At 37.9% G+C, this 13,901-nt stretch overlaps 1 protein-coding gene and 1 long non-coding RNA gene across 3 annotated transcripts in view; both read left to right on the forward strand.

Annotated features, from left to right (window-relative positions):
* The window catches only part of LOC111269164 (ubiquitin-conjugating enzyme E2 N), a 5,313-nt gene extending 2,133 nt beyond the window's left edge, over nt 1-3,180 (forward strand). Inside the window, exons 2-4 of the mRNA XM_022848574.2 lie at nt 526-627; nt 1,353-1,638; nt 2,013-3,180. Of these exons, the coding sequence (XP_022704309.1) occupies nt 526-627; nt 1,353-1,638; nt 2,013-2,056 (432 nt within the window). The 3' untranslated portion in view covers nt 2,057-3,180. The remainder of the gene's footprint in view (nt 1-525; nt 628-1,352; nt 1,639-2,012) is intronic.
* A 4,152-nt stretch (nt 3,181-7,332) lies between these two features.
* On the forward strand, nt 7,333-13,895 carry LOC111269166 (uncharacterized). 2 transcript variants are annotated; one of them, XR_002685628.1, is made up of 3 exons: nt 7,333-7,841; nt 12,595-12,683; nt 13,521-13,895. It is a non-coding gene; the product is annotated as an uncharacterized LOC111269166 (long non-coding RNA). The 2 variants fall into 2 exon arrangements; XR_015314478.1 differs by lacking the exon at nt 7,333-7,841 and adding an exon at nt 7,857-7,964.
* The last annotated feature ends 6 nt before the right edge of the window (nt 13,896-13,901 follow it).

Consider the following 13,901-nt stretch of genomic DNA (forward strand, 5'->3'; position numbering starts at 1 on the left):
ATATATAGTTCTTTATTTATAAAAAGACCGTGGAGCTTAGTAATCTTTCGTTTGAACAACTGTAAGCAGTCTCACATTGATCTATCGCAAAGTGACGCGAAACGTTGTGGATTCCAGAGCTAGGATTTACTGAATGTAAAATTAATGTATGAACTTTCCTATTCCGACTTGAAGGAATAACAAAGTATTAAGGAAAAATATAATTCAGTTATATAAAAGATAAAAAAAGTGGCAGTTTCAAAAAGACGTTGGGATAGATCCTACATATACATCGACGCCTGATACATATTAATGGTGATTTTGCAATCACTACAGATCAGTACCAATTTTTTGTTAATACCATGAATGCAGGTTATCACTTCATATTTATTTAATGTCACGCGGTCAAATGTATCCGTAACCCTCTCAAATGCTTCAAACGGCTACTCATATCTATACATGGCTTCATTTCCTATTGTATCTTTAAGAATTTCAATGTTTTGACAGTAGGGCTTAAGATTTGTAATATGTTACTTGCTACTGCAGGAGACCCAGCGGTTGATGCAGGAGCCTGTTCCAGGGATCAGTGCTGTCCCCGATGAGAGCAATGCGAGGTACTTTCACGTCGTTGTTGCAGGACCAGAAGGCGTAAGTGAATCTTACAATTGGATTTTGATTTAATATTTAGTTGACTTCGCCGTGTACTGCTATAGTAAAAATTTCATAAACAGAAAAATTACTCTCAAAGAATGATTTTTTCATGACCTTATAGTCTTATTTACTACATTTCTACTGACTGCATCACCGTCATTTGTACATGTATTTATCGCCCGGTTGTGCTTTAAGCCCATAGATATAATAAATTGTGGCACACTTTAAACGCTAATATAAAAAAAAATAATAAAGCGATAAAAACCGTGGAATTTAGATAGGGTCTGTTTCTGCGTGTAAATTTGGCTTGATGACACAACTCTGACGAAAATGTTATATCTAAGAAAAATGTGAGATATACTAAAAACATAATACTTGTTCATAGACTGAAACAGAAACGAAGGCACTCTGTATGGAGACGTTTGAGTTTTGAATGTACTTATACCAAAAAATACATCTTGGTTTCAATGACAGCTGCGCCGACTACGGTCAATACGGGTATGCTTGTGCACACCTTTCATTCGTTGATTTCTCTGTGATATGGATGCGTATTTATAAATAATGCGCAATATCAATTTACAGCTATTTTATTGATTTCTAAGATATCTACTATGCTCGAGCAGCATGTGTTGTTCGAAAGACCTTTTTGAGTGCCTACCTAGCTATCTGTAGCTAATAGTAGTGGATCCAATATCCAGTTACTAATATATTTTCATTCACAGAGTCCATTTGAAGGAGGCATGTTCAAACTAGAGCTATTTCTACCTGAGGAATATCCAATGTCAGCACCAAAAGTGCGCTTCATGACAAAGATCTACCATCCGAACATCGACAAACTCGGGCGTATTTGTCTCGACATTCTAAAAGACAAGTGGAGTCCGGCTCTGCAAATTCGCACTGTTTTATTATCAATCCAGGCGTTATTGTCTGCCCCCAATCCAGATGACCCGTTAGCCAACGATGTTGCCGACCAGTGGAAGGTCAACGAGGCAGAAGCCATTCGTACAGGTAAAATTTGGCTGTTTACATATAGACATTACAGATAGATAACGTAAAAATTCACGTAAATATTATTGTTAGTAAAATTCCTTCATTGAGAATAGTTGATTGACTATGTATGGCATCCTTGATTAGTACTTGATTGATAAGTATTTACAATTGATGTAATCGATGCTAGAAGTTCTGATTGATCGTCTCTATTCATGCGAATATAATTAGTGGGTTTTTGAAACAGGCTACGAAAAACAGTGTCAAACAGTACTTTCCGATTAGTGAAAGTGTGAAAAGTCCCTGAAAGTGAAAGTGACCTCGTGCAAAGGAGGGGTTACTATCACTTCACGTGGATCACAATGGGTTTATATTTGGTTTCTGTTCTCTTGCAGCTCGCGAATGGACCCGGCTGTACGCTATGAATACGAGTTCTTAAAATCAAACGGAATATATTTAGAGCGCCGGTAGAGTTTATTTACCATATTATCATTTGCTGCGCCGCTGGTATCGTGGTGAAATGTTTGTGAAACCAATTTCCAAGTGAATGAAAAAGGTATACGTGCGGGAAAGACGAGGACAGTGATTCGTCCGCTTAGATCAGTGTGGTGAACATCGCCTGGAAACTAGACTGTCTATATGGTCATTTTTATGCTTATTATATATACATTATGAAGGTTTCAACTGGATACTTGATAGAAATCAAAGAAGGCACAGATAAACAACAAAATGAGGAACGAACTTGACGCCGAGGTAGTATTCAATGGTTACAGGACTACGTAATGAAAATACGGTTAAACAGTGGCCGAATTGTGGCTACTGGCTGACTCATTTTTTTGGATCGCCACGACCATCAAGATCCGTTTGGTGGTATAATATTAGGTGCCTGTGTCTTGAATCAGCGGACGGAGCTGTTAATGGATGCGGATGAGAATAGTATAAGCACCGAACAAAATTACCGAGGCGTCGCGTGGTTGTACATAGATTAAGAATATTATTAAGAAAATAAAATGAATAATAATGTTATTAAAAGCAGAGCACGATAGGCGACACAGACCGAATGGCAACAAGTAGACAAGTTTTCTTTGAAAAGAATAAAAAGAAGAAAACGAAATAAATCGAAGAAATCTTGCAAGAAAGGAAGTTCGTAACGCGACACAGAGCTACACGAATGGGTTAGAATGGACTTAGGTGAGAAATGGTACCGTACCGTTAGCGGAGATGTAGCAGATGCTGAAAGTGAATCAGTCACTAGAATGAAAACGAACGATAAAAAAGGAAAGTAAGTTAACTAATAGACTAACTGCTGCCTCTAGTCGCCGTTGTCACTAATCGTCAATAAGAATGTTTGTGGTTAAAGAGGCAAGAACCGTGCGAGACAAAAAGAAGAATGAAAAACCAGCTTTTTGGCGCTTTCTCTACTCCTGACCCAGGACTACAACGTTGCAGACTATAGGGCTCTAGGCATTATTTGCTGGGTCCGCTTGACGTCGATTGATGAATAATGAATGTATGTGTGTGAAACAAAGAAATAACAAATAAACTGTAGGGCTGAAAGACGAAGACGGAGATTCTTAATCAAAGAAAGTAAACCGTTAATGAGATGATTATACGAATCAGACGACAGTGGAAAATTTTTACACGATTAGATTAGATAACGAATAAAGGTAAGAATAATGAGAATAAGAGAACAACAATTATAGATAAATATGTTAGAGCAAAAATAGCCGACGCGTCATTAATATGTTGGATTCTTGGGAGATACCCATCTGTTCTCTGATTTTCCTTACTTATCGTGCTGGCTTATTTAACCGTTTTCCAGGTTATCCATATATTCGAATTGTGTGTCATTATTTCGTAACGACACACACAAAAGGGTTCAGTGACGGGATGTTTTGTTTACTCTACTCAAAATTCCAACTATTAAGCCCGCGTAAAATATTTCGATGGTGACTGTAAAGTGCATGCTTTAATTTATGTACAGCAAAAAAATTCGCATCAGAGAATAGAACTTAGTTACGCAGTAGTGCTGAATTGACGATACGAGAACGTAATTTAACATAGCAAATGCTACGATAGTGATGAAATAGATGCTGAAACGGGTAGGTAATGAACTATAAAAAGATTCCTTAGAATTAGCCTTTGACGACAAGCGCCTGCACTGCTCTAAGATGCTACCCTGCACTGCAACGTCTAATCAGAGAAGCTAGCAGATGAAGTAAAAGGACACAAACATCAATCTAATTACGAATATTATTATTGTTATTGGATAATAGTTATTCGTTGGTGTGGCGGTTAACTAATTTGGGTGAGGATAAAAATTTCATTGGAGGTGAAACTAAGTGAGCGAGTACACTGGCGCCGAATAATGTAACAGATAAAGACCGAACGAAACCGAAAGGACAGAGAGAATAGATAAACAGAACACAGATGGGTGATGTACAGAGCGGAAATAAAAAGATGATCGTTTAACATAACAACAATGTGTTCTTATCTATTGTACTCAGGGCCATAACAAGAACGTGATCCATGCATTTAGAACTATTAATATGCGGTCAGTTCTTGCAAACTGTCAAAGAATATCAAGGACACCTTCATTGAGTTAAACTGTCATACAATATATTTTTTATTTAATGCAAATAATCCGCGGTTAGCCAAACGTTTATACCTTAGGTTATTAAAATTATACGGCCATAGCGAAGGAAAAGCAATCTGAGATAAGACACAAAAGGCATCGTTATAGAGATAGCACAATTTCAATGACGTTTTCGCGATGATGAGATTTTGTTTCCATAAAAAGAAAAGGTATTTTACAACGGCCTATAGCAAGCTTTTGTAACGTTTAGAAGTCATTTTCTACTACTTCGGAATACGTGTGTAAGATTTCTTCCACAAAGTGTTGCTTTTATGTCGCAAAAAATCGTTAGGGAGAATTATTCTCCCTATTTCCATCGGATAACTCTGGTGATAATTTTATGTAAGATTCAACGTCTCTTTGCCTTTTTTGTGAGATGTTTGGCAGTCCCATAAGTGTTATCTCCTATATAACCAAACGTATTAATTTTGACAGGGCCTCATCATAACTTTAAATAGTTCGTAGTTTGACAGTTTCGTGAAATTTCACAGTGGTATGGCTGCTTTGTATCTGCTGCAAGAGGCCTTCAGTAGACCAAGCCTTGCTTTAGCGCAATCACCTGAAATATCTATAAATTGTAGACTGTGGAGTATTTTATTTAAAAAAAATAATTTCGTGCCCTCGTGATTTGTCTCATGCCCTTTGGTACCAATTAATAGCACTTAAACCGAAAAATGCTTCATCCAACAAACACCACGTTGCCTAACTAAAGCTTACCGAGCCTTGGGTAGCTTAACATAGAGCCAATGATTAAATGGACAACGCAGCGACCCACTGTGATGTGTAACTCCTCGAATGCTGCAACAAAAAGCCACCATAGTAGTCGGAATGCTAACAACGTTCTAGGCAATGTGCTAAAACTCGCTAAACCTTTGTTCCCATTTCAGATGTACAAGAGCGCATGCCACCTGGAGTTCAAGGCGTAACAGGATCTATTTGGATTTAGGGTTTCAACAGCTGAATCCAAGTCCTTTTTTGTCGCCGTCCGCTGACTCTGAATAGACTAATCAAAGAATCTCTCTTGGCTCGGCCGTGAAATATTTTACATCTTGAAAGTTTTCATGATTTTACACGTACAACCTTGTATCTACAGGCTGACCGTACCAAGCAAGTTATGCGAGCGATTCTGTTGTCATTATGGGCGAGACCTGTAAAATCCGGACACACTTGCATCTTTACGGTACATGGCTTTCTCGTCGTCATAAGCTGTTAGCTAATAGAAAGATATTATCAACAGGATCAAATAAAAAGACAGAAGAAGGATATAACTTTAGAGATACCAGAAAAAGATAAAATAATCGACGTTAGGACCCAATTTGGTATTCGGTCTGTTTAGAGTATAGGTGACGATATTTTCCCAAATATTTTCAGCGAATTTCCGGGGTCCATTCGATTAGTTGGTCGGTGATTAGAATTTGTATTGCGCTCAACTACAACGGAGCTAGACTACTTATTACACTACTTAAGTTAGCTTAAAAAGATCAATGGAAATTGTATGGTCTTGTATTAATATAGAATGGTCTTCCGATTGCAAAGATGTGCTCGCTCTTACACGACAATTTATCACTTTCTTTGTATTGTTGCGTACTTTAGCAGAAGCTAACCGTGGCATCAGCTAACCTGTTCTATTTCCTACGTGGTGTTATACAAGCAATGTTATACAATCTAATAATTATGCCAACGTGCGCGAAAAAGTCAATGTGTAATATGGTAAATAAGAATAGGTGCAGAATCAGAACAATTCAATGGAATCAGCGAACAATTATACCATATATGGGAAAAAGTTTTTTAAAGATAGCTTTGCGTATTCTTTTACCATTGCGGGAAAGAGACATCTGATATACTATTTAATCGATGTAGCTGCTGCTCGTTTCATTTAATAATTTGTATCAAGCTAAGACGGTTAAAAAATAACATTTTTGAGCGCCTTTTGATACCTTAATTATACTATGCTGATGTCTTTAAGTGTATATGGTTCTCTTCATAGATCCACTCATAGATATTTACAGATAAAAATTTAGAATATCATAAAATTAAAACTGAAGCCGTGAAGTAAAACTAAAGAAGCCTGAAGCAACTCGAACGCCTAAGAAAAGTCGAAAGAACTTGAAAATTATATTGTGTGTGAAACCTAAGCTTCGTTTGCGAATTTTTCAATATATATTTTGTGAGCTAGGTTTCTCTAAAAAAAGAAGCTCTAACCTGCATTATATTTGAAGCTTGTTAGTTTTAAATATCTCAGTAGGTTTAATTTGTTTTCTACTGAAAAGGGCAATCTGTTGAGCTACACCTTAGAGTATGGTTCAGAAACCCTCAACCTCAAGCAAAATCATAGAAAAGAACAAATTTCTCAAGAACCATTGTTTCTCTCTTAGCCCACATTTGGATAATGCTCTACTTCCGTTTGTTTTGCATAGATTGATTGCGGCATGCAGTTGTGTTTCTGGACGCTCAACGCTATTGCGACTGATATGAACGCAAGCAGTTTAATGAGAACCGGTGGACTGACTGCAGTGCTGAACAAGCACTGCTCGACATTCTGCGAAGGGAATGATTAAGTGGACCTGAGTTCTCATTGAACAAGTTGCCATAGTTATTATGAACATACATACGGCAATAGATGGTTGAAATTTCAGTGCTTGTAAATCTTTGCCATGGCATATTGAAACTGCACCCTTTCGTAAGTGTACACCCAAATGGATCCAGCAAGATCTACCCCGTCTAAACCCTAAAGTTTGGATAATTTCTTGATGTGGAGAAATGATTCCGAAACTTTGTTCATACATTGAAACTGACCGCGTGCGTCGGAAAAAATAAATGAAATCTTGGTCGAGGCACATACAAAACACTGTTTTTATAACCGCAGTTTCGTAAGGTATCTTTGACCTGGCTACATTAAGATTTGCTGAGACACGTTTGGAAACAACTTCGAAGAATTGTTAAATGTTCCATATGTTAATAATGCATATAAATTTTGTTCGGCCATCTTTTTTAGCTATCAGCAAGGCTAATAAATTAGTCACCACTTTTTTACGCGTTACTCGTACTACGAATACCTAATGCAGTTCACTCAATGCCGTTCTATTACCTTGTCAGACAGTCAGAACTCTATATAATCACTTTTTTGCTGAGTGCTGTTTATTATTGCGTCAAGTGAAAATTAAAAAAAAATATTAGTTGATCATTGCCCTGGATCTTGAGCGAATCGACTGCCTTTTTAATGTACAAGAAGACAACGCTCAGCAAATTTGAAAGGACAAGCAAAGAGATTACCTTCTATCTTATCGAGATACACACATGTCTAACCGTTAACGGATTTTCCGACCAGCTGACATACAGCGCTCGCTAGACGTTGTCATTCCTCGTTGCACGGTGCCTATTTGAACTTCTCTTGTACCCTCCATTGACGCAATCAAGAAACATTATTGTGTGAAATGTCAGTCTTCATGATCGGCTTTCGAACACTAGCTTACTGCTGATCGGGTATTTGTGATTAAGCTTAATGGCTGTTTGTGTGAAAGCTCGTTCATTCCCGTATTCATCAGGCCGGTTGACAGTAATTTTCTTTACTAATTCAAATTTTGTGGCGGTAAGTCCGCTTTTATATACTGTGTTTGCTGGAAGTATCGAAGTTTACTTATCCGGTCCACAAAATGTATATAGACGAAATCAAGATCCATAACTCGATGACAAGATTTCCCTAAGAAAGAAGGTGTTTAATTACAAAAATTTATCAATTGAACATTTGCAATTTCATAGAGTCAAATGTACCTTTTGTTATATGTCACATGTTATACCGTACGTAATACTACAGTGTCGTGTTCATGTTTGGGCACGCTCTAGGGGAAAGATATTGGGCTTTTAAAACAACTAGGGAATATATTTATGATGAAAGTAGCTAACAGGTGCAATATACCACGTGCATCGTTGTTACGTTAAGTTTTCGGCGTGTTAGAGCAGAGTTGTTACAGAATCATAAAACAGCTTAGGAATAGCAGCACCGTCAAAGACATTTTCGATTTGTAATCGAACAAGCTATGCAAATATGACTCAATTTAATCGCATGAAATTCACACATTGTCTGTGTTGTTAACAATGCCTTCTACAGAGTGTTTCTGCCTGTAATGCTTTGGAATGCCTGCTTGAGTTTCTTTTTCAATGAAGTAGATTTGTCTTGTATATGGAGCCTTCCTAACATTTTAAGGGGAGGCTCAAATAGCTTGAAGTCCGGCATTCTGCAAACCAGCAAGGTACCGATAGATCTACCAATCTGCCCTTGCAATCACTAATAAGCTTTTATAGGCTTGTAGTAAACAACCACGTTCCAAATTTTCTGCTGAAGACTTTTGATGAAGGCTATTGTTGCTACTCAGAAAAAGGGTGGAATAGCTCAACCAATAGTCATGGGTTGAACACGGTGAGAGATCTAGCATTTCATAGGCACATGACGCTAAACATCAGTCTTACGGCCCCAACACAGCTATGAAGTCGCAGTACGTTCCATTAGAATCTTCCTTGAATGTCTTTAATTGTCTCGCACGAGACTTAAAATTGGAAACTACCAGAATGCACTGATGTGACGTCTCCCTAGCGAACTTCGTGTGTGCTAGAAGGTACTTTCTTCTAGATATGGCGCTCAACAAAGGGACGCCTGCGGCCCAGAATACCTAACTTGAGTGTTCCATCCATATTAGTTGCAAGATGGTAATTTGAGGGGCTATGTGGAGTCAGTATTGCAAAGCGTAAAGAAAGTCCAAAAACTCTAGGTGGCGTCTGGTTGTAATGATTTTGTTGTACAGGGTGCGTTCATTTTAAGAGAAAAGCCGTTTATCGAATCAGAAAAAAAGACGCCTACTCCATAAAATTTGGAGCTGTTAGGAACGCCGTTCAGCGATTATTTCATAAAATTGGTACTTAAGAACAAAGCAGAGTATATGTTAGAAACTAACACATCGTCGAGATCTTCCGAATAATAGTCTCCATCAGGAAGCACAAAATTGTATCGGAAGAATTCCCTGAATATTAGACTCTAAAAGCTCTTGCAGCCTACCTTTACTTGTTTCCTAGTGGACTCCGTGTTCGATTGGCGGCCGGCTTTGCAGAATACACCTACTTGGTTTCTATCACTGAGGTTAAGAAGCTTATGAAATCTTCTTCACAGAACACTTTAAAAGGTACCTCAAGAGTACTAGAATTACCACCCCGAAAACTTTATGCTGAAAGCTTAGTAAACGATTTCATAAACAATCCTGGACCGCGCGATCGTTAAGAAACGCTAGAAGTGATACGAAAAAGGACCACAGGCAAGACTAAGAACGCATGAAGAAATGCTGACTTCGAATTTGATGGCATACGAGAATGAATAATGCGACCTTTAACCATCTGCAGTCAGCCGCAGCGATTTGTGATAAGAATCTGATGGGTCCATCGGCTAACTCTTCGCATAGATGGAGCGACACTGCCGCCATGGCTATTCGAAAAGTGTTTGGTCTGGGATGCCATAATTTAGGTCACTCTAAAACATCGCATTAAAACCGAAAGCAGGTCGAAGTAGTATAACAATCGCTCGTCTGACAAAGCTACGGACGAACCTGGCGTACCACGAACGGAATGAAAGATCTTTAATTTAACCGGCAGCCATTGACATTCCTTGGTTAATGTGAGCGTATACAGCATACGTTTTGAATAATATTTATACGAGGAGGGCAGGAATAAAAGGAGAAGCGATTTGTTGTTCCTGACCTTAGCTATGTTCACGAGAAATATACGAAGTATATGTTGCTGACTTTAACCTGTGCGTTGCAACTCGTAACGAAACCGCCAATAGCAAGCAGTTAAAATAGATTTATCTACACACAAGTGCCGGATTTCGGAAACAGTTCCTGAAGATACCACTTATGGACTACCTATATACCCAACAAGTCACCTTTGATAAGACCATGCAAAATTAAACTTTAATGTTAATATCGCAGAACCCATTGCTCGACATCATAACGTGATGCTTAGGACTTTTATTAGGTACTATTTCCTCTCAAGTAGACGCACTTTGTTTGTTTGTTAACTTCTTTCTACCCAAAAGATCCTACCTCATTCTTGAAGCTTGCACAGAACTAAATGTGTTATGATGCTTTTTGATTCAATCAAATATAAATCGTAACATTTGACTTTTGTAACAATTTCTTTGTATAGCAAATCTTAAAAACGTAAATAATAGCTTTGTATCCAATAGTCCCGTTGGGCACCGTGCCAAACGGTTAAGCACATAGTGTCTACATAACCTAGACTACCTCATGTTTCTAAATTTAGTAGGTATCGTACCGGAAATGTTAGCTTTGTATTTGTGACTATTTGATACACTTTTTCAAAACTAGCATGTAGAATACTTAATCGTAGTAAGGCAATCCTCAAGAGGCTACAAACGAAAGCCATCTTGAAATTGAACACTGATCTTACGCAAATTCTTTTATCTATTGAAAACGACCATACTTTTAACTTATGCATTAAGCCGAGGGAGATAAATGTACATCAGGTAGTGATATTGTATGGCATTGGGTTAAAAATGTTTCTTAAGAATTTGGCATTGTACCAGTCGAACTTGCCCGAATTGTTCAAATCTTCCACTAATTTTCGTTGGAACCGCTGCATGTATGGCACCGTTGTTTTCGAAAGTTAATATTAAATAGTTTTCGAACTCAATTCTAAGAATTGGCTCAAAGTATGCTTTCATTTTACTTGAGGTTTCTCGATTTCGTTAAAGCCTTTTTTTGTTAGGGTTATTCTTGAGCTTAGAGTCACAGAAAAATAACAGGAACCTGGATCCGGCTAATACAGGGGTTGAGAGAATAAAGATGGCGAGTTTTTCAGCAAGAAATGCGGTACAAGCAGTAGCATCGCCGTAGTGACAAACCCACAGCGTGTTCTCCCAGCGGTCTGGCTAATTTTAGTCGATAGAGTGACAAAATCTCTTTACAACTTTTTGATAATTAATACTTTTTAGTAACAGTAGAATTTCTGAGCATCAACTTATACCGTACAGCTTACCAAATTTAAAAATCGAAAAAGAGTTAATTCAGTCCCAGTGATGGCTGAGGCGATAATGGGGGAAGTGTTATAGGCAAGTTTTGGTTATCTCATAAGCTAGAGTCTAGGTATCCGCGTGAGTAGATGTTTGGCAGGATCTTTCAAATAGAGAACGTGTCTTTACGGTCAAGTTTTTATTAGGAGCGATAGATATTTAGGGATTGCGTGGCGACAAGGCCTTACGGCTTCTGTGTTTAAATAGACTCCAAAGCTCCAAAATTATTCTGAGGGGGTCCAGGTTTCTTAGCACCCTTGTACATTCGGGAGAAAATTTACAGTTTAGTTCCCAGAAACTTTTCACAGCATTAGCACCACTTATAATGATTTTTTACTTAGTTCGCAGGGCTTTCGAAGTACAAAGCATGGATGTGATTTTTTGAAAATTTGTGGCCTATGGCATCCATATCAGCTGGTAAATGTGGAGTCACGGACCCGATCACGGGTCGGCCGTTAGCTGACGAAAGAGGGGCACTTTATCAATATTTTTTTTATTTAGTGGCGTGCAAAAGTAAATTAAGTTTCCTGCAAAACTTGACATCGCGCTCTTGCCCGAAAAAGCCGCGGAACTATGTATCAAGGGTCAAAGTAAACCAAACGCACATATAAGTAATAAGTATTTCTTAAATCTGAAGCGATTTTTTTAGAAGACGAAAGCTTTTCTGAAAATCCCATTGATCTCTCGGGGTCTAAAGTAAGCTTCTAAATCTTCCGACTTACATTTCTCGGGGCAGTAAAAAGCCATAAGAGCTCTTTGATTTGGACGTCATGTGAGTCACACGAATAGTTTCAATAGCCGAGAATTTGGCATAATGAAACGAAGAGCAGCTGCTTCGGGTCAACGACACGTAAATGGCACACAATTTGTGTGAATAAAGCAACTTGCTATACATGAAACTTTAACGCTCTCGGAGTCTATACCATTCTCCTTGAATATCACGTAGTAAAGATCATGTCACGAGCTCTGTCGGTGACTTAGAATAGATTATGCGAATCTCATTCACTATGAATTTTTTCCTTGAAGAAGTAGGTAACGCCCGCTATTGTTGCAAACGCACCTTTCTCTTTCGATAGAAGCTCACCCTTTCATCAAACCTACCTAATAAGATAAGACGACAACGTCCTGTGATACTCTTGAGCATATTGTGGGTATAAATGTAGGGTTTTACATGTAGTCGGTTACATAAAGCTAGGACTCACGGTTTTGGATCGCGCAGAAAGCTTAAGCGAAAACGAAAACCTAATAATGTTAATTACTGTTGCAGGGTGCGCACGGCATGTTCTTCTCATGTAGAACAGTTCTCACAAGAACAGGCATACCGCCACCTAACTGGTAGACAGGACACAAGTCTAGGTTAGGCACAACAATGACAAGATTAAGTTCGACTGTACGCACGGTTTTTTAAAGTACTCAATGCGATAAGCCATCCTAGGCTTCGATTGATTTCTGTCAATATTTTCAAGAGCTAGATATGTAACTAGTTTGAAAACGTTTATTTTCATTTTAAACTAATCCTATCTTCTGTTGCTTCGTGAGCAAAAATGCAAATTTGTATATCAGTTTATTTAAAAATAAAATCTCCCCGAATGCAATATACATATTATTGCAAAGCCTGGCAAGCTCATTTGTCTGCTGCTCCTCGTGCAAAGGCCCGATTTAATTGGTGGTTGACACGAAACTGCAACATCAATAGTGAACTCATAGCCCTTACTTCTGTTTCAGTACTACACGATACTACAGACTACCTAGATATGCTCGTATATTAAGGTGTAAAGCCTCCAAATACTTTAGTCTGCATCTAGCTAAAGTCAGCTACGGGCTAATTATAACATCTGTTTGAATAACTAAAGTCCGATAGATATATACACACATGTTTGCCTAGACAATGTGAAGGTACTCTACAGTATTAGAATTGTTAAATTAAGTGAATATACTGTGTTAGGTAATTTGTCTTTGTCCATGATAATTGTGCTTTTTTGACAAAATAGAACCAATCTGACTTGAAAGAATATATTTTACTGGTGGAATGGCTTATTATACTAGAAATTATACGATGTACAGCTTTAATGACTAATAAGCATTTACATATGTTCTTAATAAATAGTATGCTATATTCCATGAACTATCTCTGAATCTTCTGAACGGACTCAGCTTTCTATAAACTATTTTTGCTTGCTTTCTTTCTTTCAGTTACCTTCAGTATCGCTGAATATGTCTGAACCGCGTGCATCTGATGTAAAGCTAACACACTGAACAAGTCCAAGAAACGACAATGTACTATCGCGCTTTACAAAAGTGTGAAGAGGATTTTTAGATCTAACATCTTTAAGAGTATATATATACGTTCGCAAAAATTATTAGCAGCTGTTGATACTTAAAAAGTAAGGCATTATTATAATTATCAATAACTGCAACGGCTTCTCAGAGAAACTTCACATTGGTTCCACAATGGTTCCTATTCCAGTGAACTTTTTATGGGTATGCTGTACATAAAAAGCGGAGACTCCGAGGACTTGTTTGTAAACGTATAATAATTAGAAGTGGTAAATTACGAAAAAAGAAAAAAGTATA

The sequence above is a fragment of the Varroa jacobsoni genome, unplaced genomic scaffold (genome assembly GCF_002532875.2).
Source record: "Varroa jacobsoni isolate VJ856 unplaced genomic scaffold, vjacob_1.0 scaffold_1358, whole genome shotgun sequence".
In the NCBI taxonomy this organism is placed as follows: domain Eukaryota; kingdom Metazoa; phylum Arthropoda; class Arachnida; order Mesostigmata; family Varroidae; genus Varroa; species Varroa jacobsoni.